A 27,490-nucleotide genomic window follows, 5' to 3' on the forward strand; every position below is an offset into this window, starting at 1 on the left:
TACATCTTCCAGCTTTTGTGCCGAAAATTAAAGTACATTAGGCCCTGTAAATGACGCAAACAATTACCAAGTGTCCAAATTATTGCTGATTACTTATAAATTCTCTTTATGAAATCAGTATTAGAAAACAAACTGTTAGTACTCCCTTTGAAGCATTATTTAGACAATATTGCACTAAAGAAAATAGTATATTTCCTGAGAAAATTGGAAATAAATTTGGGGCATCAGCGAGTACAGCTTCCAAAACCATCTTAAAGCAGAGCTTCATCCATTTTTACATCTTCCTCGGATCACAATGCCCATTCACAGTGCATTGCTAAATGGATATTGTCAATCTTTTTATTATTGTTTATAAATACCTTTTTTAATGTAATTTGGCGGCACTTCTGGTCCCGGCCACCTAGGTAATTAGGTCATTAGATGATTCTCTTGGACTCCTGGGATATTGGCGTCATCTATTCCAGGAGTCTTCTAGAAGCTTAATAGTGTAATCTCGCTGTATTTGACCACCAATTTTATAGCAACCTGTGTGCTGGACACTGTCACTAGTGCGCAAACTCAATGGCAACGGCTTCAGATGCCCACACCTAAGATGGCCGCCACTAGCATTTCATCAGGGGCAACTAGTCTGGACATTTGGCAAGTAAGCAATTTATTTACAATACTGACAATATCCAAATAAAATACACTTTTTTTAAGGGTCATGGGAATCTTTTTATTGCATTTTGGAGAAGGAGACTGTAGCTCCTCCTTAAGATATTTGGAAACCTAAAGCCATAACAAAATCATCTGGCAAGTTTCTAAAAGTGAATTTGCACCTTATAGGACAAGAGCTGTTCAATTTAAGCAAGTCTCACTTTCAAATATAAATAGAAGACTATTAGCCAGATTCAGGTAGAGTTACGCCGGCGTATCAGTAGATACGCCATCGTAACTCTGAATCTGCGCCGTCATATATTTAAGTGTATTCTCAAATTGAGAAACACTTAAATCTAGCTAAGATACGACCATATCTTAGCTGTCTATTTACGCTGGCCGCTAGGGGCGTGTACACTGATTTACGCCTAGAATGCGTAAATCAGCGAGATACGCCTATTCACGAACGTACGCTTGCCCGTCGCAGTAAAGATACGCCGTTTACGTAAGGCGTTTTCAGGCCTAAAGATATTCCACCAAAAAGATGGCGCAGCCAATGTTAACCACTTCCCGACCTCCTCATGTACATATACGTCAGCAGAATGGCACGGACAGGCACATGTACGTACCTGTACGTCCTATGCTAGACGTGGGTGGGGGGTCCGATCGGGACCCCCCCGGTACATGCGGAGGTCGGGTCCGCTCGGGGAGCGATCCGGGACGACGGCGCGGCTATTTGTTTTTCGCCGCTCCGTCGCGATCGCTCCCCGGAGCTGAAGAACGGGGAGAGCCGTGTGTAAACACGGCTTCCCCGTGCTTCACTGTGGCGGCGCATCGATCGGGTGATCCCCTTTATAGGGGAGATCCGATCGATGATGTCATTCCTACAGCCACACCCCCCTACACTAGTAAACACACACACAGTGATCCCTAAATGTTACAGCGCCCCCTGTGTTTAACTCCCAAACTGCAACTGTCATTTTCACAATAAAGAATGCAATTTAAATGCATTTTTTGCTGTGAAAATGACAATGGTCCCAAAAATGTGTCAAAATTGTCCGAAGTGTCCGCCATAATGTCGCAGTCATGAAAAAAATCGCTGATCGCCGCCATTAGTAGTAAAAAAAAAAAAAAAAAAAAAATGCAAAAAAACTATCCCCTATTTTGTAAACGCTATAAATTTTGCGCAAACCAACCGATAAACGATTATTGCATTTTTTTTTTAACCAAAAATAGGTAGAAGAATACGTATCGGCCTAAACTTTACATAAAACACACCCACCTCTTCACAATTTGAATTAGGCACGCTTACACCGGCCCATTTTTGCTACGCCGCCGCAACTTAGGACGCAAGTGCTTTGTGAATACAGCACTTGCCTCTCTAACTTACGGCGGCATAGCGTATATGAGATACGCTACGCCTGCCTAACGTTAGGCACGTGTATCTGAATCCAGCTATATAAGTTGCAGGTTTGACACATGGAGTGTTGATTAGAAAGCCATTGTTGAAATGGCAAAATACGAAAAAAATGGTTGCTTCGGGTTTGGAACCACTGCCAATGGACTACTGAAAACTGGAAGTGATGAATCAGAATGTGAAATCCTTGGTTTACTTTGCTTGGTGTACTTTTTTTAGTGTAGCTGTAAAGTAGTGGAGATTGTCAACCTTGAATTCAAAAGCAAGTGGCTCAAGAGATGTAACATCATCAGAACTGTAAAAAAAAAAAAAAAAGAATAATAAAAAAAGAATAAAATCAAAGGATGGATTTTTAAAATGAGCTCTCTAAATTTAAATTGCTTCATTAGAGATTAAGAGATGGTATGTGATATGACAAGAGTTTATATTTGTTTTTTAACTTCACAAATCTTGTTATGGGGAAATAGTAAAATTGTTATACGGTATGTGTAATGTAATATGATTTATGTTGCTGGCATTGTGTTCTATGCATATTACACAATAGTGTGATGTCTATGGGGTTAAATATTTTTAGGGGAGGGATAGGTTGTAAGGCATGTGTATATAAGCAGTGTACAACTGTATGTGTGTGTCACCTGTAAAAGCCTTTTGTGAAAAAACCTGGATTGGAACATAGATGTGATGCTTTTAATCATAATTTGAATGTGAGTATATTAAAACTTTTTATTTCTATAACCTTGGGTCTGCACTATTTGTTGATTTTTTTGATTCATTGCATTGAGTTCCAACTAGATCCCTTTCATCTCCATACAGGGCATGGATGCACAATCCTAGGATTGCATGGTGTAAGCCCGCAGCGAGAGAGTGGTGGATCCAATTTATTTTACAGCAGTTTGCAGCGGAGAAGAGAACACATTATCCTTCAGTAGAAAGAGATAACATCTTTACCTGCATAAGAGGATTGTTAGCATAAGATAAACTGACAGCAGTCTGTGAGTAATCTTTTCTTCTGTTTCTCTCAGGCGCTACAACTAGATCTTTTTAATACAGTACAATATTGTTATTGGGTTTATAATACTATAGTATTAACATTACCATGCTTGTGGGAAATAATTGATACTTGGTATAAACTGTTGAATTCGAGGTGGGGGGGGGGCATAGTTTGCTCTATAGTATATGTGTTTTATTTAAAGCGGGAGTTCACCCAATTATGTTTTTTTTTCTCTTTTCCCCTTAGATGGATGCTCGTTTTGTCTAGGGGAATTGGCTAGTACTTACCGTTTTCGAGATGCATCTTCTCCGTCGCTTCCGGGTATGGGTCTTCGGGAGCGGGCGTTCCTTCTTGATTGACAGTCTTCCGAGAGGCTTCCGACGTCACGTCACTAGTAGCCGAAAGAAGCCGAACGTCGGTGCGGCTCTATACTGCGCCTGCGCACCGACGTTCGGCTTCTTTCGGAAAATCGTGACGCGATGGATGCGACCGTCGGAAGCCTCTCGGAAGACTGTCAATCAAAATAGGAACGCCCAGTCCCGCAGCCCATACCTGGAAGCGGCGGAGAAGATGCATCTCGTAAACAGTAAGTACAGCTCATATTTTAAAACAACTAGCCGATTCCCCTAGACAAAACGAGCATCCATCTAAGGGGAAAAAGTGTCATGTGTGGGTGAACCTCCGCTTTAATGTGAGCTTCGCCGTACTCTACACACCTGCTACTGGTAACACAGGGGTTGATCTACTAATACCGTAAAGTGCAAAATCTGGTGTAGCCAATCAGCTTCTAACTTCAGCTTGTCCAATTAAGCTTTGACAAAAAGAAAATATTGAAGCTGATTGGTTTCTATGCAGAGCTGCACCAGATTTTGCACTCTCCAGTTTTCATAAATCAACCCACAGTTTTGCTCCATACATATTAGTAAATGTCATCTAATGCCGCGTACACACGATCTGGCTTTTCCTCGACCAAAAGCACATCAGAATTCCGACGGAATTCCATCGGAGTAAAATAGAACATGTTCTATATTTAACCCCTTCCATACAGGGCATTTTCACCCCCTTCCTGCCCAAACCAATTTTTAGTTTTCAGCGCTGTTGCACTTTGAATGACAATTGCGCGGTCATGCAACACTGTACCCAAATGAAATCTTTATGTCCCCCCCCCCCCCCCACAAATAGAGCTTTTGTTTGGTGGTATTTGATCATCTCTGCGGTTTTTATTTTTTGCGCTGTAAACAGAAGAAGAGCGACAATTAAAAAAAAAAAACACGATATTTTTTTATTTTTGATTTAATAAATACCACAATTTAAAAAAAAAAATTCCCTCAGTTTAGACCGATACATATTCTTCTACATATTTTTGGTAAAAAAAATCACAATAAGCGTATATTGATTGGTTTGCGCAAAAGTTACAGCGTCTACAAAATATGGGATACATTTCTGGCATTTTTTTTTTTTTTTTTTTTACTAGTAATGGCGGCGATCTGCGATTTTTATTGTGACCGTGACATTGCGGCGGACACATCGGACACTTTTGACACGTTTTTGTGACCATTTACATTTATACAGCGATTAGTGCTATAAAACTGCACTGATTACTGTGTAAATGTGACTGGCAGGGAAGGGGTTAACACTAGGGGGCGCTGAAGGGGTTAATATGTTCCCTAAAGTGTGTTCTAACTGTAGGGGGGAGGGGACTCACAAGGAGAGGAGACCGATGTGTGTTCCTCTGTACTGGGAACACAGCATAGGTCTCCTCACCTCTGACAGGAGGTGTATCTGTGTGTTTACACCGGCAATCGCGGGTGCCTGGCGGACATTGCGGCCGCCGGGCACGTGCCCCGGGTCACGGGCGGTGATGCGGGCGCGCCCTAGACGTCATATGACGTCCACCCGGATCGAGGGAGGGTTCCTGCCGGCGTCATTTTACAATGGCCCGGTAAGGAAGAGGTTAAACTCCAATGGAATTCATCGAAATTCCGATGGGATTTCTCCGATGGGGCATACACACGGTCGGAATTTCCGATGGAAAAAGTCAGTCGGAAAGTTAAAGACAGGAGTGCCACAACACTGGTTTCAAAATCCAGAGTTTTTTATTTAAACATAACCCTCCCCCCCCCCAAAAAGCCAATGTGTTTTGGGGGTCAAATCCTTTACCAGAATTTGAGGTGCTATTTGGGATGACACAGGATTTAGTTGGATGATCTGTGTTAAGGCATGATTCCAGTGATTTCCTTTTAAGTTGCCCATGGGGCCCATGACTGAAGCTGTGTAAGGGCCCCCAAAATTCCTGATGGCGGCCCTGGTAACTACAAATTGTGTAGCTTGGAGCATGACAAGGTCAAAAACGGTTGTGCGTCAGGAGCTAATTAAAGTTTTTTTATGGTTTAAATTCCACCCATACTTACACCACCACCCAGAAAAACACCACCGTTATACTTAACAGCAGCCTACAGTACTGGAAATTTCAAAGATAAATCAGATGGAATACATCTCTAAAGAGCTTTTCAACCTCTATTTCTTTATGTTCTCAATATTTCTTGTTTTTAAAAAAAATTTGAGTAATAATTTATCAGTATCTACAGTAACCCAGGTATTGCAAAGTTTTCATTTAGTTTATTAATGGTTTATTAACATTTTTCTAGATATTTGCAAGGCTGTGCTTATATTGTATATTTGGTCACAATAGGAACATTTTATTTTTGCATTGTTTGTTTTTAATATGATTGGCTGGCTTGACAACAAAGTTTAGTAAGGTGGAGATTTTTTTGTAAACAGCTTTGATCTATAGGTGTTGCAAAACAAGGTTTCAAAATCTCATTGGCAAGCCTTGTAAAAGCTTTTGATAACCACATTACTGAAAGTCTGGCCCATTTTTCATTTGAATGAATCTCATCTTCTCATTTAAAAGGGGTTGAACTTTTTTGTTTTAACTCTTTTTAACACAGATCAGTAAGGGAAAAAATCTATTTGGGATAAAATATATTTTATGCTTTTTTTTTTTTTAAATAACCCTATAATTCTAGTCATAAAGGTGTATCTTGATTCTATTTCTTATTATATTTTTATAATCTTTTTTTTTTTTTTTTATATAATTTTGCCTAAATTTAGACATTACGGGTCAGATTCATGTACAATTCCCGCGGCGTATCGTATCCCATTTACGTTACACCGCCGCAAGTTTTCAGCGCAAGTGCTTGATTCACAAAGCACTTGCCTGTAAACTTGTGGCGGCATAGCGTAAATCCGTCCGACGCAAGCCCACCTAAATCAAATGGGGCGTGTATCATTTAAATTAGGCGCGTTCCCGCGCCGAACGTACTGCGCATGCTCCGTTTTGTAATTTCCCGCCGTGCTTTGCGCGAAATGACGTCGCACCGGCGTAATTTTTTGAACGGCGACGTGCTTTACTTCCTTTCCTATTCCCGGACGACATACGCAAAAAAAAATAAAAATTTGACGCGAGAACGCCGATCATACTTTAACATGGCTGGTCTAAATATAAGCCATGAAATAGCAGCCGTAACTTTACGACGGGAAAAGCCGACTAGCGACGACGTAAGAGAATGCGACGAGCGTGCGTAGCTTCGTGGATCGCCGTAAACAGCTAATTAGCATACCCGACGCGGAAAACGATGCAAACTCTACCCAGCGGGCGCCAAAGTATTACACCTACGATCCGAAGGCGTACGAAGCCGTACGCCTGTCAGATCGAAGCCAGAAGCCGTCGTATCTTGGTTTGAGAATTCAAGCTAAAGATACGACGTGGCAAATTTGAAAATATTTCGACTGTGAATCTGGCCCTACATGTCTGTTTTCCTTTCACCTTAAAACAATTTTTGTTAAATAATATTGAATAAGTAAATGTAGAAATTTGTATTTCCTTGATTTTCCTGAATGAAAGTCAAGATATCAATTTTTCTTTTTTGTTTACCAACATTTTTTATTGTATCTTAAAAAACTAAAAAATAAAACAAACAAGTAAAACACATACAGAAGATTGCATATATCAAGCATCAGTCTTGAACCAATATTGCTTAGATGTGAAAAAACATACAATGGCAGCCATTGACCCTTTTGGGATTTAGCAAACTGAGTCAATCAGGTATCATTTAAACAAGTTTGCCATGGTAACAATTACATTTAAACCTGTATTAAATAGGAGGAACACAGTTGGAAAAAAAAAACTCCAGACAACAAAAAAAAAAAAAAAGAAAGAAAGCGAAAGGAAAAATAAAAGGGTAACAAGAATCTCGGCTTAATATTGCAGGCATGTTGATATCTATGTGTTTATGCACCCACAAATACACAGGCAGACCAAGACTCCCATTTTCTATTATATAAAGGCATAGTATCAATAATATTATGGTGCACCCTCTTCATAAGCTGAAGGGCCTCCATAAGACTCAGAACCTGATCCCATGGGACCTTAGGGGTGTGCCAGTGTGGTGCAATTGCCCAGTGAACTGCGCTGAATAAGGTATGGGACAACTTTTGGTTGGGAGGGGAGACATCTTGTAGCAAAGCAAAAAATAAGCACATTTGGTGGGTCAGGGTCAATTGCATCCCTGTGATTAAAGCAACCTTAGCAGACTGCCATTCTGGTTTATTTTCCCTACAGCTCCAAGAGATATGGAGGTGTGTGCCTCTATCTGGGCAGCCTCTGAAACACATTTCTGGGACTGAGGGATAAAACCTGTATAGTTTAGAAGGTGTGAAAAAACACCTAGTATGGAGCTTAACAACTGTTTCCTTAACCGCCATAGACTTTGTGCATCTGTGCATATTGGAAAGCATATCCAACCAATCTTCAGGGGGATTTTCTTTGCCCAATTCCTCCTTCCAACTGAGCATCGCTGAAGATTTTTTAGGGAGACTCCTCTCTCAATAAGGTAATTTATACATACTAGAGATTATACCCTTATCCCTGGAGGAGGATACGCACATACGTTGAAAGGTGGAATCTGTGCCTGTCGCCTACAGGAAGAAGTGGGTGGAAAAAAGATGTCTGACCTGCAAATATTTATAGAATTCCATTCGAGGGAGAGCATAGCTCAGCTGAAAGGTGGAGAAAGAGCAAAATGGGGGTTCTCATGTCAGAAACTCCAAGGTGACAATGTCATACTCAGACCACTTGGAGAAGTTTCGAGGAGAATAAAAAGCTGGAAGGAACCTAGGGTCCTCTAAGAAAGAAGCCAGCCTAAGTTTGGGAAGCTATCATATTTTTATGCTTTGCCTGCTGCAGCTTTTGCCTCATTACCACTTATTTAAACCATAACGTAAATGCCTTTAGTAAAAATGATAGTTTTCTGACTTTGCAATGATACTGTAAATCTTAATCAGACAACAATTGTATATGGTGGAAAAAATACTGCGCTCATTTACTGGGTGTCAAGCAGGCAACTATAAATGTTATACAACATAAGACAAGATAAATAATAAAAAGAAAGCTGCTCTAGTGAGATTGAACTAATATATAGTTACCTATATATCAATATAAGCGCATACAAATGTATGCGATAATGTTAAAAGAAAATTAAATCGTAAACAGTCTAAATAAAGAAAAATGATTCCATGTATAAATAAGAATGTATAAAGTGAACCAGTGACATATAGCTTAAACGTATAGTCCAAAAATGAATATATGATCAAGATTATAATCTCCAAGTGGAAGAAATCCACGGCATCCAGAAACCTGATGATAGAAAAGCACCTCCACCTTAGTAAACACTGCCTCTTACCAGCTAAAAATGATCTCTTATTACAGGAGATCAAAATCGCATGTAAAGCTGGAAGTCTCCACACGAATCTCCAGCAGGGAACACGTTAATAGACGGAAAAAAATGCGCATTTACAACAAGTTCCAGCGCTGTGAGCATAACTTGTGACGCGGTGACGTCAGAACGTCGCTTACCCAACGTTTCGTCTCAATGGGGACGTGGTCACGGGATACGGGCGGAGTCCTAATCCACCACTTGAATACAATATTTAGTGTCCTAACCTCGCTGTGAGTCCCAGAAAGGCCGCGCCAGCGCCATTTTGGATAATGGAACACGAAAGAGAAAAGACTGTAAAATCTAGAGGTTTTAATAGGGCAAGCTGAACCACCCAAATTGCCAAAGTAATCCTATTCAGGCAATATACCATCCACTTTATCAAACGTGAGCAATATACTTCCATTAAATAAAAATAGGTAATACCCAGGCTAAAATACATAAAAAAGTAAAAAATACTAAAAACTCAAGGCAATGTAAATACATCACCACCTTGTTGTGGGAAATAAAAGGAGCAAAGGTAGGAATACATACTTATATTCATGATCGAAGCACCAATAGGTCCAAACAACACAAAAAGAATAAAAAAAACCCCTAAAAGTTAACAAGGCAATTTATGCATAACAAAAGAACTACGAATTATCAATAAAACAGTTGATGTCAACATCAATGTTTAGGCCAAAGGGGGTGTAACATTTGAGTTTGTGTACCCATGCCATCTCTAACTTTGATATACTCCTGACCAAGTCGCTACCCCTCCAGTTGGGTTGAACTTGTCAATACCTAGAAAAATGGTGTTAGTTGGATCTCTCTTGTGTACAGCTAAATAGTGTTTAGACACTGAGTGTTTGGTATAGCCCCTCCTGATGTTATTAATATGCTCGTTCAAGCGTACCTGCAGTGGGCGCTTGGTCCTGCCCACATATTGCAGGCTGCATGGGCACTGTAACATGTACACAACTCCAACGGTGGAGCAAGTAATACACAGCTCTATTGTATAACTCTTAGATGTACACCCAGAGCTAAAACTCATGGTCCTTCTGGCTCTACACCCATTTAAGGAGCAAATCTGGCATCTCCTACATTGGTAATAGCCAGTTAAACCTGAAAGGAACATAGAGCTAACAGCAGGGGGATTGTGAATATTAGGGGCTAATTTGTCTTTCAAAGAGGGAACCCCTCTAAAAACCACTTGAGGTTTCTCTGGCAGAATATTGGCAAGAACTTTGTCATTCCTCAAAATGTGTCAGTGCTTGCTCACTATATTTTTAACACTGGCGTGTTGGCATGAGTAATTAGTGATAAAGGGACTCCGAAAAGAATTCTCCCCCCCTCCATCAGTCTTCTCTTTTAACAAATCTGCCCTGTCCATATTGTTAACCAAGTCTAAAGTATTAGACAAAAAGTGGGTGGAGTAGCCCTTTTCAACGAATCTTTGCGTGAGGACCTGGGCTTGCTCTAAAAAGGTCGCTTGGCTTGGCTTTTTGGTACCGACTTCAGCCATGAGGCGTGATGGCAACTGTCACTAGGTATAAACTAATTTCTGTCAGTAGTTTTAAAAAATGTGGATGTAATGAATCTTTCATTACCGACAGAAATAGTCAGATCCAGAAAAAAATGTTTTTCCTGGCTGGCTTCGTAATTCAAATGAATACCCCTATCATTAGTATTGAGGAAGTCCATAAACTCCACAAGCTCATCCTCACTGCCCTTCCATAGGAGGAGGATGTCCTCTATGTACCAGGCCCAAAGGACCACTTGAGGTCTAGTTTGGACACGGACGACATCCTCCTCCCATTTGGCCATGAACAGGTTTGCCAAACTGGGGGCATATTTAGCCCCCATGGCGACACCCCTGTCTTGCCTGTAGAAACGGCCATCGAACCAGAAAAAATTATGGGTTGCTGCAAATTCCAGCAATTCCATAATATAGTCCCTCTGTCTACTAGGCAAAGTGGAATGATGCCTCAATGCCCAACTGATGAGATATAACCGTATATAGAGAGGTGACATCTGCGGTCACCATCCATAAATCTGTAGACGGCTTAAGGGAAGATTAAAAGTTGATGACATGCCTAGTGTCTTTTGTATAAGATGGCATCTCTCGTACCAAAGGTTGCAGAAAATAGTCAATATACTTGCCCACCCGGGAAGTGATAGAATCAATCCCACTCACTATGGGCCGTCCTGGGGGGCAAGTTAGACTTTTGTGTACTTTTGGTAGATAGTAAATGATGGGAATACTGGGGGATCTGGGGATCAAAAAAGCTCTCTCTATTTTATTAAGAATATTGAGATCAAAACCTCTGGAAACAATTTTCTCCAGAATCCTCTTATATTGCCAGTGGAGTATAAGGGAGTATAAGTGGCTGTATCAGAGAGAATACGATACATTTCCTGCATATAGACGTCCTTATTAAGGACGGCTATACTGCCCCCTTTGTCTGCAGGGGGAATAACTACGTTTTTATTAGAACATAGGGATTCAATATCTATTTCGATATCCCTTTTGTTCTTAATCCATTTAATTTGTAGCTCATCCAAATCCTTAATGGCTAAATCTCTAAAAACCCTTAGGCCCCATACACACGAGAGGATTTATCCGCAGATACGGTCCAGCGGACCGTATCCGCGGATAAATCCTCTCGAGGATTTCAGAAGATTTCAATGCGATGGCGTGTACACACCATCGCATTGAAATCCGCGCTGAAATCCTCTGCCGATGACGTGTCGCGCCGTCGCCGCTATTATGACGCGGCGACGGGCGCGACGCTGTCATATAAGGAATTCCACGCATGCGTCAAATCATTACGACGCGTGCGGGGAATCCCTTTGGACGGATGGATCCGGTAAGTCTGTACAGACGAGCGGATCCATCCGTTGGAATGGATTCCAGCAGATGGATTTGTTGAGCATGTCAGCAAATATCCATCTGCTGGAAATCCATCCCAGGGGAGATTTATCCGCGGAAAAATATCCGACGGAGTGTACACACCATAGGATCTATCCGCAGAAACCCATTTGATGGGATTTATCTGCGGATAGATTCTATGGTGTGTATGGGGCCTTAGTGGGGGGGGGGAAGATGATCCGGAGGGTTAAAGGTTGAAGCATTGGATAAACCAGAATGTGTGTAGCCAAAAGAGGCAGTCCTTGATGAATTGAAGGGATTAGAAGCCATATAGCGTTGCACATTCAACTTTCGGACATATTTGTGAATGTCCATATACGTACTGAATTTATTTAACTTTTTGGGTGGAGCATATTTCAGTCCCCTATCAAGTACCGCTAACTCAGAATCCATCACGGGATGAGTACTCAGGTTGAAGATGCCAGTACCCACTACATCCTTGGTCTATTTGGACTGAGCGCGCCTCCCCCCTCTAGTTCCTCTCTTAACTCTACCACCCTTTTTACTCCTTGGCCTATCCTGCGAAAACCCCAATGTGGTTGCCCATATTGGTCCTTTAAATTACTCTCATTGGTGTTACCATAGTTGAAACCATAGTAGCCTCCCCTTGAGCCTTCAGCCCCACTGGCTCCAGGTGGCATCTGATAGGCATCTTCATCCTGACCGGATGTACACCTCAAGGGGAGAAAACTATTCTGAGTAGAGACATTATAATCCAATTCGTAATCCCCATCATAGTGAGTTACTTCATTTTCTCTATAAGTCTGGGATTGATTATAATTCTGACCCCTAGGTATAAAAAAAACACGGTTATCACAAAATTGGTTGTTAGTATCCATGGCATACCCTTGACCCTGAGATGGTGGTGGGCCTTGTTGCCACCCACGTCCACGTGATCTAACCAAGTCAGAATTGACCTGTTGGTATTGGCCCCGTCCTTGAGGGTGGAATGAAGGGGGGGCACCATGATGGTTACCACCACCCCTACTCATATTGCCATAGTTAGGGGAAAACGGGCGCTTCATACTTTTCTGTGGGGCAGCCTGCGCTCCTCTAGCCGGGAGCGTCCCTGTGTACCACCAGGTAAGGCATAATTGGTGCAGTGGTGCAGTGAGTAGCACTTTCGCCTAGCAGCAAAAGGTTCGCTGGTTCGAATCCCAACCACGACACCATCTGCCTGGAGTTTGCATGTTCTCCCTGTGTCTGCGTGGGTTTTATCCGGGTACTCCGGTTTCCTTCCACACTCCAAAGACATGCTGGTAGGTAAATTGGATCTCGTCCAAATTGGCCCAGTATATATGTGTGTATGACTGTGTGTCCCCAGCGTGTCATGATCCTACGGGGTAAAAATGACCACACCAGCCAAGCAGATACTGGCTGGAAAAAGCACCCAGAGGCGATTCAGTTCGCATGCGTTGCGCTATACAAGTCATTCATTCATTCATTCATTCATTCATTCAATTGATCACTGCACCTGACGGTCCACCAGCACTTTGGCTCATAGTCTGTGGAGTAGTATCCATACCCGAATTACCCACACCAGTTTGTTCTGCCAGCAGACTTCCTCAATACTAATGATAGGGGTATTCATTTGAATTACGAAGCCAGCCAGGAAAAAATTAATTTTCTGGATCTGACTATTTCTGTCGGTAATGAAGGATTCATTACATCCACATTTTTTACAACTACTGACAGAAATTCATCTATACCTAGTGCCATTTGCCATCACGCCTCATGGCTGAAGTCGGTACCAAAAAGCCAATACTGTATTTGTGACTAAGGCGTAACTACACTGAACAAGCGACCTTTTTAGAGCAAGCCCAGGTCCTCACGCAAAGATTTGTTGAAAAGGGCTACTCCACCCACTCTTTGTCTAATACTTTAGACTTGGTTAACAATATGGACAGAGCAGATTTGTTAAAAGAGAAGACTGATGGAGGGGGGGGGGGGAGAATTCTTTTCGGAGTCCCTTTATCACTAATTACTCATGCCAACACGCCAGTGTTAAAAATATAGTGAGCAAGCACTGGCACATTTTGAGGAACGTACTTTCCAATATTCTGCCAGAGAAACCTCAAGTGGTTTTTAGAGGGATTCCCTCTTTGAAAGACAAATTAGCCCCAAATATTCACAATCCCCCTGCTGTTAGCTCTATGTTCCTTTCAGGTTTAACTAGCTATTACCAATGTAGGAGATGCCAGGTTTTCTCCTTAAATAGGTGTAGAGCCAGAAGGACCATGAGTTTTAGCTCTGGGTATACATCTAAGAGTTATACAATAGAGCCGTGTATTACTTGCTCCACCGTTGGAGTTGTGTACATGTTACAGTGCCCATGCAGCCTGCAATATGTGGGTAGGACCAAGCGCCCACTGCAGGTACGCTTGAACGAGCATATTAATAACATCAGGAGGGGCTATACCAAACACTCAGTGTCTAAACACTATTTAGCTGTACACAAGAGAGATCCAACTAACACCATTTTTCTAGGTATTGACAAGTTCAACCCCCACTGGAGGGCTAGCGACTTGGTCAGGAGTATATCAAAGTTAGAGATGGCATGGGTACACAAACTCAAATGTTACACCCCCTTTGGCCTAAACATCGATGTTGACATCAACTGTTTTATTGATAATTCGTAGTTCTTTTGTTATGCATAAATTGCCTTGTTAACTTTTAGTTTTTTTTTTTATTCTTTTTGTGTTGTTTGGACCTATTGGTGCTTCGATCATGAATATAAGTATGTATTTCTACCTTTGCTCCTTTTATTTCCCACAATATTTGGAGAATGGCTATATGGGTTGATATGCGAGAGTATGTGAACTTGATGTGAGTCCCAAGTGGCCGGATACATATTATAGTACTTTCAACCAGGTGGTGATGTAGTTACATTGCCTTGAGTTTTTTGTATTTTTTTTACTTTTCTATGTATTATAGCCTGGGTATTACCTATTTTTATTTAATAGATTGTATATTGCTCACTTTTGATAAAGTGGATGGTACTGTATATTGCCTGAATAGGATTACTTTGGCAATTTGGGTGGTTCATCTTGTCCTATTAAAGCCTCTAGATGTTACAGTCTTTTTCCCTTTCGTGTTCCATTATCCAAAATGGTGCTGGTGTGGCCTTTCTGGGACTCACAGCAAAGTTAGGACACTGAATATTGTATGTAAGCGGTGGATCAGGACGCCGCCCGTATCCCGTGACCACGTCCCCCATTGAGACGAAACGTTGGATAAGCGACGTTCACCGCGTCACTAGCTGAGCCCGCAAGATACGGGCAGGTAGATCGAGGAGCCGGCCGGCTCGATATTTTTATGCTCACAGCACTGGAACTTGTTGCAAGTGCGCATTTTTATAAGATTAATAAATGTACCTTGAATTTTATGCTATGCAGCCTTTTCTTTTTTATGGCACATCTTGCAATGCTTTACTGAATGAGGCTATCGTCTATTAACGTGTTCCCTGGTGGAGATTCGTGTGGAGACTTCCAGCTTTACATGCGATTTTGATCTCCTGTAATAAGAGATAATTTCTAGCTGGTAAGAGGCAGTGTTTACTAAGGTGGAGGTGCTTTTCTATCATCACGTTTCTGGATGCAGTGGATTTCTTTCACTTGGAGATTATAATCTTGATCACATATTCATTTTGGGACTATACGTTTAAGCTATATGTCACTGGTTCACTTTATACATTCTTATTTATACATGGAATCATTTTTCTTTATTTAGACTGTTTACTATTTAATATTTTTTTTACATTTTCGCATACATTTGTATGTGCTTATATTGATATATAGGTTACTATATATTAGTTCAATCTCACTAGCGCAACAATTGTATATAATAATATTATTAATCCCATTACAGTATTCTCTGTTCATAAAAAAAGGGCAAATACACTAGAGCTTATTTACAAAAGGAGAATTTTTTTTTATTTAACCTTGTGATCCTATGTTCACTATAAACACTGTGACCTTGTCATGTACAGACAAAATAGAACAACAAATAGAAATTCCTTTTTTACATGACCGGTTGGTTGAGGTGAAGCTTTATTTCAGGCTCACTGAACTAAGTGAAAAACAATGTATGCATTTAGTATAACAGTTCCACTGTGTTTGTACTAGAGAATGTTTATAAAGGCAAACAAAGATCTCTCAACCTATGGAATTTTTTAAAGGAAATCTGTACTTAGAGAAATATATGGACTGCCAATGCTGATCTGTTAAGGAAAGTGCTAGCTGCCCAGCTATTCCTGACTTTAATATGTTCAGAGTCACTAAACTGAAATGAGCATGTCATAAGTGAATCAGAATGAAGTCAGAATCTCTTGCTAGTTCCAAGTCAGGGATGTAGAACACATGGAAGGCATTGGATCAGTATGACAACCAGGCAGTTATCATTTCCCAAAGGATGAGGCAGCAGTGGAGTTATACTGAAGCTGTATATACTTATTGAGAAAAGTTAGATAAAACATAAGATGATTGTCACCAGTCCTACTGTATAGATTGATGTAACCATGTAATGTGTTATATAAGGTATGTACTGTATTCTTTATCATATACTCAGCCTGCTCAAGAAACCTGCATCCAAGATAAATACATAACTAAATAAATAAACCATATTCTACAACAAGTGAACCTTATTGATTACTAAAGCAGCGCTAGTTGTCACTATTCAAAATGTGACCCCTCTTTCCTATGATAGTCCATAAGAGAAATAGTTCTGGAGGAAAGGGAATGTGTCAGAGTCCAGTGAAAAGTGCTTATGGGATATGGGGCCAAATCCACAAAAGAGATACGCAGGCGGAACTGCTGTTCAGCCTGCGTATCTCTGTGCCTAACTTTGGAAACGATCCTCAAAAGGATTTTTCCAAAGTTAGGCAGAAGATCTGACATCTGTAAGACACTTACACTGTCAGATCTTAAGATGCAGTACCGCATCCGCCGCTGGGGGCATTTCGAGTCGAAATGCCGCCTAGCGTATGCAAATGAGTACTTAAGCAGATCCACAAAGCTTTTAAGCTTTGTGTTTTCTGCGTAAGTTACGATTTGCACGTGTAAAATTAGGGCTGGTTTTACAATGTGTAAAGTTAGTACACCATGTAAAACCAGACCTTTTTTTCGATCGCCGCGATTTTTTTTTAAATTTGAATTTTTTTTCCCGGCGCGTAAATTTTTTTTCACCCGTCGCAACTTTATTGTCCCGTCGCAATCCACAAAGCCCGGCGTAAATTACGTTCGCGCGCTGCACGTCGGGAAAAATGACGTCACACGCATGCGCAGTACGTCCGGCGTGGGAGCGCGCCTAATTTAAATGGGAATCGCCCATTTAAACTAGGAACGCCTTACGATGGACGGAGTTAAGTTGCGCTGCCGCAATTTTCCGGGTAAGTGCTTTGAGGATCGGTACTTAACTTCGGAAAATTGCGGCAGTGTAACTTAACTCTGAAAAGTTAAGTTAGGCTGCATGTCTGTGGATTTGGCCCATGGTGTGCTCTCCACTGCAGGTGACTTCCACCGTGTACACTCCACTTGCAAAATACTTCTCCCGTGTGTCACTCTCCCCTTATTGGTATCTACTCACCAGAAGGCTGAGATTAACACTCACTGCAAATTTGCATCATTAGATCTCCCTCCACCTCCAAACCATGATTGATGCACAGGATGCTCTCCTAATAGTCTCAGGTTAAAAGACTTTCTCTCCATGTTTTCACCTTAGGTATTTTTTGCCCCCTTTTTTTTATGCAGATTTGCAGTGCCTGTTAAAATGAGCCCTTCTGGTGAGTAGATACCCATAAGGGGAGAGTGACACACGGGAGAAGTATTTTGCAAGTGGAGTGTACACGGTGGAAGTCACCTGCAGTGGAGAGCACACCATATCCCATAAGCACTTTTCACTGGACTCTGACACATTCCCTTTCCTCCAGAACTATTTCTCTTATAGACTATCATAGGAAAGAGGGGTCACGTTTTGAATAGTGACAACTAGCGCTGCTTTAGTAATCAATAAGGTTCACTTGTTGTAGATTTACTAAATTTGTCTTAAATAAACCATATTGATTCCTAAAAAACAGAAAAATATCATAAAAACTGTATTTTTTTAAATGAGCATGTTTCACTAATAGTTTCACTTATGTATTTTAAACAACAATGAAAATAACTATAGTTTGGCCTTAAAAAATGCAGGGGGCACCTTTATTAACTACATGCCGACCAGCCGCCGCAGTTCTACGGCGGCAGGTCGGCTCTCCTGCGCGAGAGCACGTAGTATAAAGTCGGCTCTCAAAGCGGCCACTAGGGCCCCCTGGCTCGCTCCTGACTCCCGCGCGTGTGCCCCGGCAGTCGCGATCACCGCCGGGCACCCGCGATCGCTCGTTACAGAGCGGGGACCGGGAGCTGTGTGTGTAAACACACAGCTCCCGGTCCTGTCAGGGGAGAAATGCCTGACCGTCTGTTCATACAATGTATGAACAGCGATCAGTCATTTCACCTAGTGAGTCCACCCCCTCCTACAGTTAGAACACACCCAAGGAACATACTTAACCCCTTCCCTGCCCCCTAGTGTTAGCCCCTTCCCTGCCAGTGGCATTTTTATAGTAATCAATGCAATTTTATAGCACTGATCGCTATAAAAATGCCAATGGTCCCAAAAATGTGTCAAAAGTGTCCGAAGTGTCCGCCATAATGTCGCAGTACCGAAAAAAAACGCTGATCGCCGCCATTACTAGTAAAAAAAATATATTAATCAAAATGCCATAAAACTACCCCCTATTTTGTAAACGCTATAACTTTTGCGCAAACCAATCAATAAACGCTTATTACGTTTTTTTTTACGAAAAATATGTAGAAGAATACGTATTGGCCTTAACTGAGGAAAAAAAAAGTTTTTTTATATATTTTTGGGGGATATTTATTATGGTAAAAAGTTGTCGCTCTATTTTTGTTTATAGCGCAAAAACTAAAAACAGCAGAGGTGATCAAATGCCACCAAAAGAAAGCTCTATTTGTGTGAAAAAAAGGACGCCAATTTTGTTTGGGAGCCACGTCGCGCGACCGCGCAATTGTCAGTTAAAGCGACGCAGTGCCGAATCGCAAAAAGTGCTCTGGTCTTTGACCAGCAATATGGTCCGGGGCTTAAGTGGTTAAAGTATTGGAACTGAATGCGCATTAAGTGGTGTAAAGAGATTGGAAGAAAAATATATGCTGCTAGAATGAGGGGAAAAAAAGAACTTGCATGGTCAAAGAACAGGATTGCTTACATTTATTCAGCAAACAAATTCACATAATCAGGTTACCTAAAGCATGTATACTGTATTGTATGTAGGGGTTATAAAGCAGAAGCTTCATAAGCTTTATAAGCTTTACTATAAGGTCAAGTGCCCCTAAATATTCTAGCAATCCTAGTTTAGAACTGCACATCAGAGCAGATCCAATGGGATTGACCCTTAGGCCCCGTACACACGATAGAATCCATCCGCTGAAAAATCCCAGCAAATGGGTTTCAGCGGATAGATCCTATGGTGTGTACACTCCAGCAGATCTGTTTCCGCGGATATTTCTCCCCTGGGATGGATTCCAGCAGATCGAATATTTGCTGACATGCCAAACAAATCCATCTGCTGGAATCCATCCCAACGGATGGATCCGCTGGTCTGTATAGACTCACCGGATCCATCCATCCGAAGGGATCCCCCGCATGCGTCGTAATGATTCGACGCATGCGTGGAATTCCTTATATGACAGCGTCGCGCATGTCGCAGCGTCATAATCGCGGTGACGGCGTGACACGTCATCGCCAGAGGATTTCGGCGCGGATTTCAATGCGATGGTGAGTACACTCCATCGCATTAAAATCTGCTGAAATCCTCGAGAGGATTTATCCGCGGAAACGGTCCGCTGGACCGTATCCGCAGATAAATCCTCCCGTGTGTATGGGGCCTTACAGCCCAATATTTCAATGGGTTTTCCTTTTAAATTGTATCTGAAAACCTTTCTGTCCATATATCCACCCTAGAGTAAGAAGACTTGTTACACACAGAAACAGGCTTCATGGGTAGTGATTTGGGGAGCAAATGCATATCTACAGTAAACAAATATTATTCTGAAATTCAAAATATTTACAAAATGTTTCTTTATCCCTAAATTTTACTACTAGTGACATTTCCTTTATTCTATTCTATAGGTAACATAATGGTTAGGAAAGTAGCAGTAATTGGATCGGGGGTTAGCGGTTTGGCTGCTATAAAAGCATGCTTGGAAGAAGGATTGGAACCCACTTGTTTTGAAAAAAGTTGTGATATTGGAGGTCTTTGGAGGTTTACAGTAAGTTCACTCCCATTTTTATTTCATATTTTTGCATGTTTTATATAGATGGTATGCTAATCATCTGTATTCTGTATTCCAGGATGAAGTGGAGGATAAGAGGGCCAGCATCTATAGCTCTTTGGTTACCAATGTTTCCAAAGAAACCATGTGTTTCAGTGACTTTCCAATGCCGGCAGATTTTCCTAATTTTCTACCTAATCGGAAATACTTTGAATACATCAAGTTATATGCTGAAAATTTTCATTTGACAAAATACATTCAATTTAAGGTAAGAGATACATACAAAAAAAAGGAGAAAAAAAAAAGAATTGTTGCTCTACATAAAGATGGCTTAGGCTATAAGAAGATTGCCAAGACCCTGAAACTGAGCTGCAGCACGGTGGCCAAGACCACACAGCAGTTTAACAGGACAGGTTCCACTCAGAACAGGTCATGCCATGGTCGACCAAAGAAGTTGAGTGCATGTGCTCAGCGTCATATCCAGAGGTTGTCTTTGGGAAATAGACATATGAGTGCTGCCTTCAATTCTGCAGAGGTTGAAGGGGTGGGGGGCCAGCCTGTTAGTGCTCAGACCATACGCCGCACACTGCATCAAATTGGTCTGCATAGCTGTTGTCCCAGAAAGAAGCCTCTTTTAAAGATGATGCACAAGAAAGCCCACAAACAGATTGCTAAAGACAAGCAGACTAAGGACATGGATTACTGGAACCATGTCCTGTGGTCTGATGAGACTAAAATAAACTTATTTGGTTCAGATGGTGTCAAGCATGTGTGCTGGCAATCAGATGAGGAGTACAAAGACAAGTGTGTCTTGCCTACAAGTTAAGCATGGTGGTGGGACTGTCATGGTCTGGGGCTGCATGAGTGCTGCTGGCACTGGGGAGCTACAGTTCATTGAGGGAACCATGAATACCAACATGTACTGTGACATACTGAAGCAGAAGCTGAAGCACGATCCCCTCCCTTTGGTGACTGGGCCGCAGGGCAATATTCCAACATGATAACGACCCCAAACACACCTCCAGGATGAACACTGCCTTGCTGAAGAAGCTGAGGGTAAAGGTGACTGGCCAAGCATGTCTCCAGACCTAAACCCTATTAAGCATTTGTGGGGCATCCTCAAACAGAAGGTGGAGGAGCACAAGGTCTCTAACATCCACCAGCTCTGTGATGTTGTCATGAAGGAGTGGAAGAAGACACCAAATGTAACCTGTGAAGCTCTGGTGAACGCCATGCCCAAGAGGGTTAAGTCAGTGCTGGAAAATAATGGTGGCCACACAAAATAATTACACTTTGGGACCAATTTGGACATTTTCACTTAGGGGTGTACTCACTTTTGTTGCCAGCGGTTTAGACATTAATGGCTGTAAGTTGAGTTAATCCTCCTACACACTATTGGACTTCCATCGGACTTTTCCGTGTATTTTTGTCCGAAGGGGCATTGGCCGTGTACTAGTTCTGCATACACACTGCAGAACATTTTCAGCCAACTCACCAAATCACATGTTTTTTCAGCTCTTTACTGCCACCCTAACCACTTCAATACACTGTATTATATACTGTACACCGATGGCACTATATCTGTATATATATATATATATATATATATATATATATATATATATATATGTCTATCTATCTATCTATCTATCTATCTATCTATCTATCTATCTATCTATCTATCTATCTATCTACGGTATCTATCTATCTATCTCTAACCTGCCTCTAGCTAACGTTCTTTCAATCATAACACCATATACGCCCACTGTGTAAGAAGCCTTATATAGTGTGGGGCATGGACTTAGCCCCCGAGCCATGATTTGCTTTGGTCAATCATGGCTCTCACAACAGAGCGCGTTGTGATTAGCCAAAGCATGTAGGTCAGACATCAATGCACTGCAATCTCGCAGTGCATTTTGGGGTGTTCTGTGGTGCTTGAATTTGCAGTGAACGCCCCATAAAGTTTTCTATCTGGCGAACGGGCGAACACTGGATATCCGAGTCAAACTTACATTCGACTCGAACATCGGGCCCATCCCCAATACTAAGTGATAATTATCTTCAAATTCCGGGAATTGAATATACCACCCTTGCTGGCATATAGGAAAGGAAGGTCTTTCTATAGTCATTTGGTTAAATCTGAGCAATTTTGTCCTACTGTACCTCCTGTCACCTTTTTGGGACCAAGGAAAAATGGGTCATATCCCTGTTTGAATTATACACAATATAATTCCATGAAGAAAGGAAAACATTTCATATATCCATAAAGTGGTACAAGCTGTGCTGTGACAAGCTCACCCAGTGCCCAGGGCAAAGATGCCAACAAACTGCGCATCCCCCTCCCCATCCATGATGGGAAAGGAATAGAACTTGTTAACTCTCTCTCAAGATTTGATTGTGCTAATTTGGATTACATAATTATGTCTTACATGTTTTAATTGGATCCTTTTGTGTATAGTCCTATATATTAAGAGTTTTCTTATAATGAGTTTAGTACTTGTTCCAGCCAGCCTGAGGATGGGCGTTAGTATGTTTAGCCCGCACCTGTAGCAGTTTTGGAACTTGTTCTGCATTTTTTTGTTGTGTTCTTTTCACTGATTTGAATACATTTTTATAAGGTGGCAATTCTGGACCATTTCTTCTATACAACATAGCTGTGGGAAAGCCTGATTGCAATGTATTAGGAAATCCAATGAAGCTGTTCACCACACCTGTTGGATATATATATATATATATATATATATATATATATATATATATATATATATATATATATATATGTATATATATATATATATATATATACAGTATACACAGTGCCTTGCGAAAGTATTCTGCCCCCTTGAACTTTGCGACCCTTTGCCACATTTCAGGCTTCAAACATAAAGATATAAAACTGTAATTTTTTTTGCAGAATCAACAACAAGTGTGACACAATCATGAAGTAGAACGAAATTTATTGGATATTTCAAACTTTTTTAACAAATAAAAAACTGAAAAATTGGGCGTGCAAAATTATTCAGCCCCCTTAAGTTAATACTTTGTAGCGCCACCTTTTGCTGCGATTACAGCTGTAAGTCGCTTGGGGTATGTCTCCATCAGTTTTGCACATCGAAAGATTGAAATTTTTGCCCATTCCTCCTAGCAAAACAGCTCGAGCTCAGTGAGGTTGGATGGAGAGCAGTTTTCAGTTCTTTCCACAGATTCTCCATTGGATTCAGGTCTGGACTTTGACTTGGCCATTCTAACACCTGGATATGTTTATTTGTGAACCATTCCATTGTAGATTTTGCTTTATGTTTTGGATCATTGTCTTGTTGGAAGACAAATCTCCGTCCCAGTCTCAGGTCTTTTGCAGACTCCATCGGGTTTTCTTCCAGAATGGTCCTGTATTTGGCTCCATCCATCTTCCCATCAATTTTTCTTTCATTCAAGTTTAAGTTTAATTTAAGAAAAAAAAAATCAGTACCATGTAACGCACATCAATGAAAATTATTACAGTGTGGCATACAGTCAAAAACAATATGGTACATTTAGTTCATTTCCTGCCCTTCCATTCCACATTGAAACAAAGTACCATTAAAACGTAAAATAAATTGTGAATAACAAAAAAGAATAAATATATTGAAGAAAACAAAATCCAACCCAATTGTCCTCCCCCACCTCCAGAGATACTATAATCCGTATAATCCAATCCAGACCCATGAAATTTTAATAAATATAATGGATTGTTTGTTTAGATCTATAAGGAGGATAGATGCCTAGGGTAAACTCCACCCCCCCTGACACCCCTAATGGGATCACTCTGTGCCCTAAGAGGCAGAATAACCCCTATCATCCCCCCTCCCCTTTAATAGATAGTAAGAATAACCCGATAACAAGAGGACAACTTCAAAACCATCCTCTATATAACCAACCTAAGAGGGTTTAAGAAACCTTATGCCGCGTACACACCATCGCTTTCTGCGATGGAAAAATGCGACGCTTTATGTGCTTTAAAAAAACGTCATTTTTCAAACTTCAATTTGAACAACGACGTAGCATACACACCATCGCTTTTTCACAACGCTCTAGCACAGCGCAGTTCCGTCAATCACGCACGACGTCACTATAAAGGGTCGTTTCCATGCGGAAGACGGCCTCTTTTGCTGATATCGTGTTGCTGCGTGTTAGTAAAAGTTTGGTGAGATACGATTCGTGATTTTCAGTGACTGTGCTTTAAATTTCGTTTTCTGTCGTACAGTTTGTCTATTTGTTGTCGGATCTGTGATACAGTGCTTGTACTAAGGACGTATTTGTTTAGGCATTACGTTTTGTGTGCACGGTGCTGTTTAGCAGGTCGTTCTTCAAAGGCCATTCTTTACTTCAGGGCGTAATTTTTAGTCTGATCTGATTTGACGACCGTTTTCTAGCCATGTTGCGGGGACGAACTCGTCACCGAGATCGTGCTGTGCTTGTTGTTAGGATGTGTGCTGCATCCCAGCGACGGTCCATGAACAGGGTGAGGAGGAGGTTGTGGACCAAGAACTGGTTGCTACGCAGGGACCAGTTCTCTCATATGCCTCTGCTGCGGGAGATCCGAGAAAATAACCCTGATGATTTCAGGAATTTTCTTAGGATGTCTGACCCCGTATTTCAGCAGCTTTTGGCTTTGGTGTCGCCATATATCACCAGGCAGGACACCGTTATGCGGGAAGCCATCACTGCTGAGCAGAGGCTAGTTGCTACGTTGCGCTACCTTGCAACAGGGAGAAGTCTGCAGGACTTGAAGTTCTCGACGGGCATCTCCCCCCAGGCTCTGGGCCTCATAATCCCTGAGACCTGTTCGGCCATCATTCAGGTTCTTCAGGAGGACTATGTTAAGGTAAGTGGTGTTCTTTCAATGGTCAAACTATGTCCCAAAAAAAAAAAAAAAAAAAAAATGTTCTAATATGCTCAGAATGCTCACTTTGTCTCTATGTATGCTGTTCTACACAATTAGTAAAGCCCTACATGTTTATTTAATTTAGCCAACCTGTCCATCATTCTATGTTGTGGCCAAACCCACCTAGCATAGTCCCTATATCCCCGTTTATTTGTGGCCTCCATTGTAGTGCTGCATTTTGTGTGTCCCTATATCCCCGTTTATTTGTGGCCTCCATTGTAGTGCTGCATTTTGTGTGTCCCTATATCCCCGTTTATTTGTGGCCTCCATTGTAGTGCTGCATTTTGTGTCCCTATATCCCCGTTTATTTGTGGCCTCCATTGTCCAAACCCCCCCCCCCCTAGATTTTTGAACTACATACTAATAATTATTTTTCTTAGTTAGATATTTTTTGGGGGGTTGTTTCTCATCTCATCTTGAGCCCCACTCCCCCTAAATATATTTTTTCAACATCAGAGGGGGGTGATTAATATGCTTAATTGTTCACATGTTATTTTTTAATACTAACCTTTTTTGTGGAATTGTTGGTGGGATCCCTTGTAATTTTAGCTATATTCTGTTCAAAATCTTTGTTCTAATGTTTTTTATTTTTTCTTTCTATCCAGTTCCCCACCACGCCACAGGAATGGCAGACTGTGGCAGCGGACTTCTCCCAGCGTTGGAACTTTCCGAACTGCGGAGGAGCCATTGATGGCAAGCACATCCGCATTGTGCCCCCACCCCATAGTGGATCCCATTTCTTCAATTACAAGGGGTTCCACAGCGTTGTTTTGATGGCAGTGGTCTCTGCAAATTACGAGTTCTTGTACGTGGATGTTGGGAAAAATGGCCGGATGTCGGACGGCGGTGTCTTTGCGGAGACGGAGTTCGCACAACGGCTTCGGTTGGAGGACCTAGGATTGCCACCTGCGGAGGAGAACGAAGAGGGTCTGCCCTTCGTGTTTGTAGCAGATGAGGCTTTTGGTTTGGGTCCCCACCTCATGAGGCCATTTCCCGTACGCACCCTCACCCATGAGAGGAGGGTTTTTAATTATCGGCTGGCCAGAGCAAGACGTGTGGTAGAGAATGCCTTTGGAATCATGGCCAGCCGATTCAGATTGTTTTTAACAGCAATAAACCTGGCGGAATACAAGTGGAATTACATCATACTATCTTGTTGCATTTTGCACAATTTTTTGAGAAGAAATTCTCAAACTTACCTGACGGTATTGCCTGATGAGGCTGATCTTGTGGCTCCGGAGCCGGGACATCAGGCTAGCCATAGAGGCTTGGCCCCCCAAACCGCACGTGCAGTGCGTCAATCCTATGTGGACTATTTTATGGGGAGGGGGGCCATTGCAATGCCTGATCTTGATTAAATAATTAAATTTACTTTTTGTTTGATGAAACAGTGTTTATTTGTTTGATTTTAGTTATTTGTAAGTTTTGGGGGGTAATGTTTCTTTTTCCTAGGTTCTCATCCAGCCATGTGTTTGGGATGTAATAAATTCCCATGAGTGTTAAATCTTAATAACTCTACAAATATGCCTGAGTAATTGAATGAGTCTGCATTGATACCAATAACTACACACAAATTGTTTGGAGTCCAAAATGTTATTTATTTGTTACTTTTTTATTTTCGATTAGTACAACAAATCTTTTTGTATTTTTTTTTTGGTCTTTTTTGATTAGTACAAAATATAATATATTTTTTTTGTTTTTTTGGTCTTTTTTGATTATTACAAAATATAATATAATTTTTTTTTTTTTTGGTCTTTTTTGATTAGTACAAAATATAATATATATTTTTTGTTTTTTTGGTCTTTTTTGATTAGTACAAAATATAATTTAGTTTTTTTTTTTTTTTTCAAATTCAAGGAAAAAAGAAAATACACCAAAAATTAAACCCTCCCCAAAACATTAATAAAATTTTTAAGCTGCCGTTCCAGCGTCTTTGCTTTGTGGCGTATTTCACGGCAGGCCAGACGTATGTCCTCGACTTGGGCCCTGCAGGTGAGAACCTCGCCGATGAGGAGCTGGGCACTATACGTGTCCAGTCCCTGACCAGCCCGATTTCCTCCTGAAATGTGGAACCAAAACATGTGTTAAAAGATTGTATGCCTATATCTATATTCACAGAAAATGTGGTAGATGTTACTTTACCGGATGTTGAGGCAGGTTCCTCTTCCTCTACATCCCTCGGGGGTGTGGCTTGATTGGCTTGTGCCTCCTGCCTTTCTGCTTCATTGTGCCCTACAAGATTGAAGAAAGGGAAAACATGAGGTTCAACCATTACGAGCGGCATGAAATGACACCCAAAAAATAAGAAATGATAAACAAAAGGTCACTATTGTTGATTTTTAAACAATTATCAATAAAATAGACCAATATTTAATCCATTCACAAAGTAATGTCAAATCAGTTAACCCAATTTTTCAGTTTAGATATGTAAGCTAAACAAGTCTCCCCTGGATCTGCTCACCCCTGTGTGTGACCCAACATAGGTTGTGATTGTGACAAACAATTGTGCT

General features: G+C 41.2%; 1 protein-coding gene across 2 annotated transcripts in view; it reads left to right on the top strand.

Moving 5' to 3' along the window:
- The first annotated feature begins 2,643 nt into the window (after nucleotides 1–2,643).
- Nucleotides 2,644–27,490, top strand: part of LOC120945759 (dimethylaniline monooxygenase [N-oxide-forming] 2-like) — a 63,112-nt gene continuing 38,265 nt past the window's right edge. Inside the window, exons 1-4 of one of the 2 annotated variants that reach the window (XM_040360138.1) lie at nucleotides 2,644–2,757; nucleotides 2,867–3,045; nucleotides 19,914–20,053; nucleotides 20,136–20,324. In XM_040360138.1, coding sequence (XP_040216072.1) covers nucleotides 19,922–20,053; nucleotides 20,136–20,324 — 321 coding nt within the window. In that variant the 5' untranslated portion in view covers nucleotides 2,644–2,757; nucleotides 2,867–3,045; nucleotides 19,914–19,921. The remainder of the gene's footprint in view (nucleotides 2,758–2,866; nucleotides 3,046–19,913; nucleotides 20,054–20,135; nucleotides 20,325–27,490) is intronic. The other variant, XM_040360137.1, reaches the window with a different exon arrangement.

Source organism: Rana temporaria, chromosome 7 (genome assembly GCF_905171775.1).
Source record: "Rana temporaria chromosome 7, aRanTem1.1, whole genome shotgun sequence".
NCBI classification, from domain to species: Eukaryota; Metazoa; Chordata; class Amphibia; order Anura; family Ranidae; genus Rana; species Rana temporaria.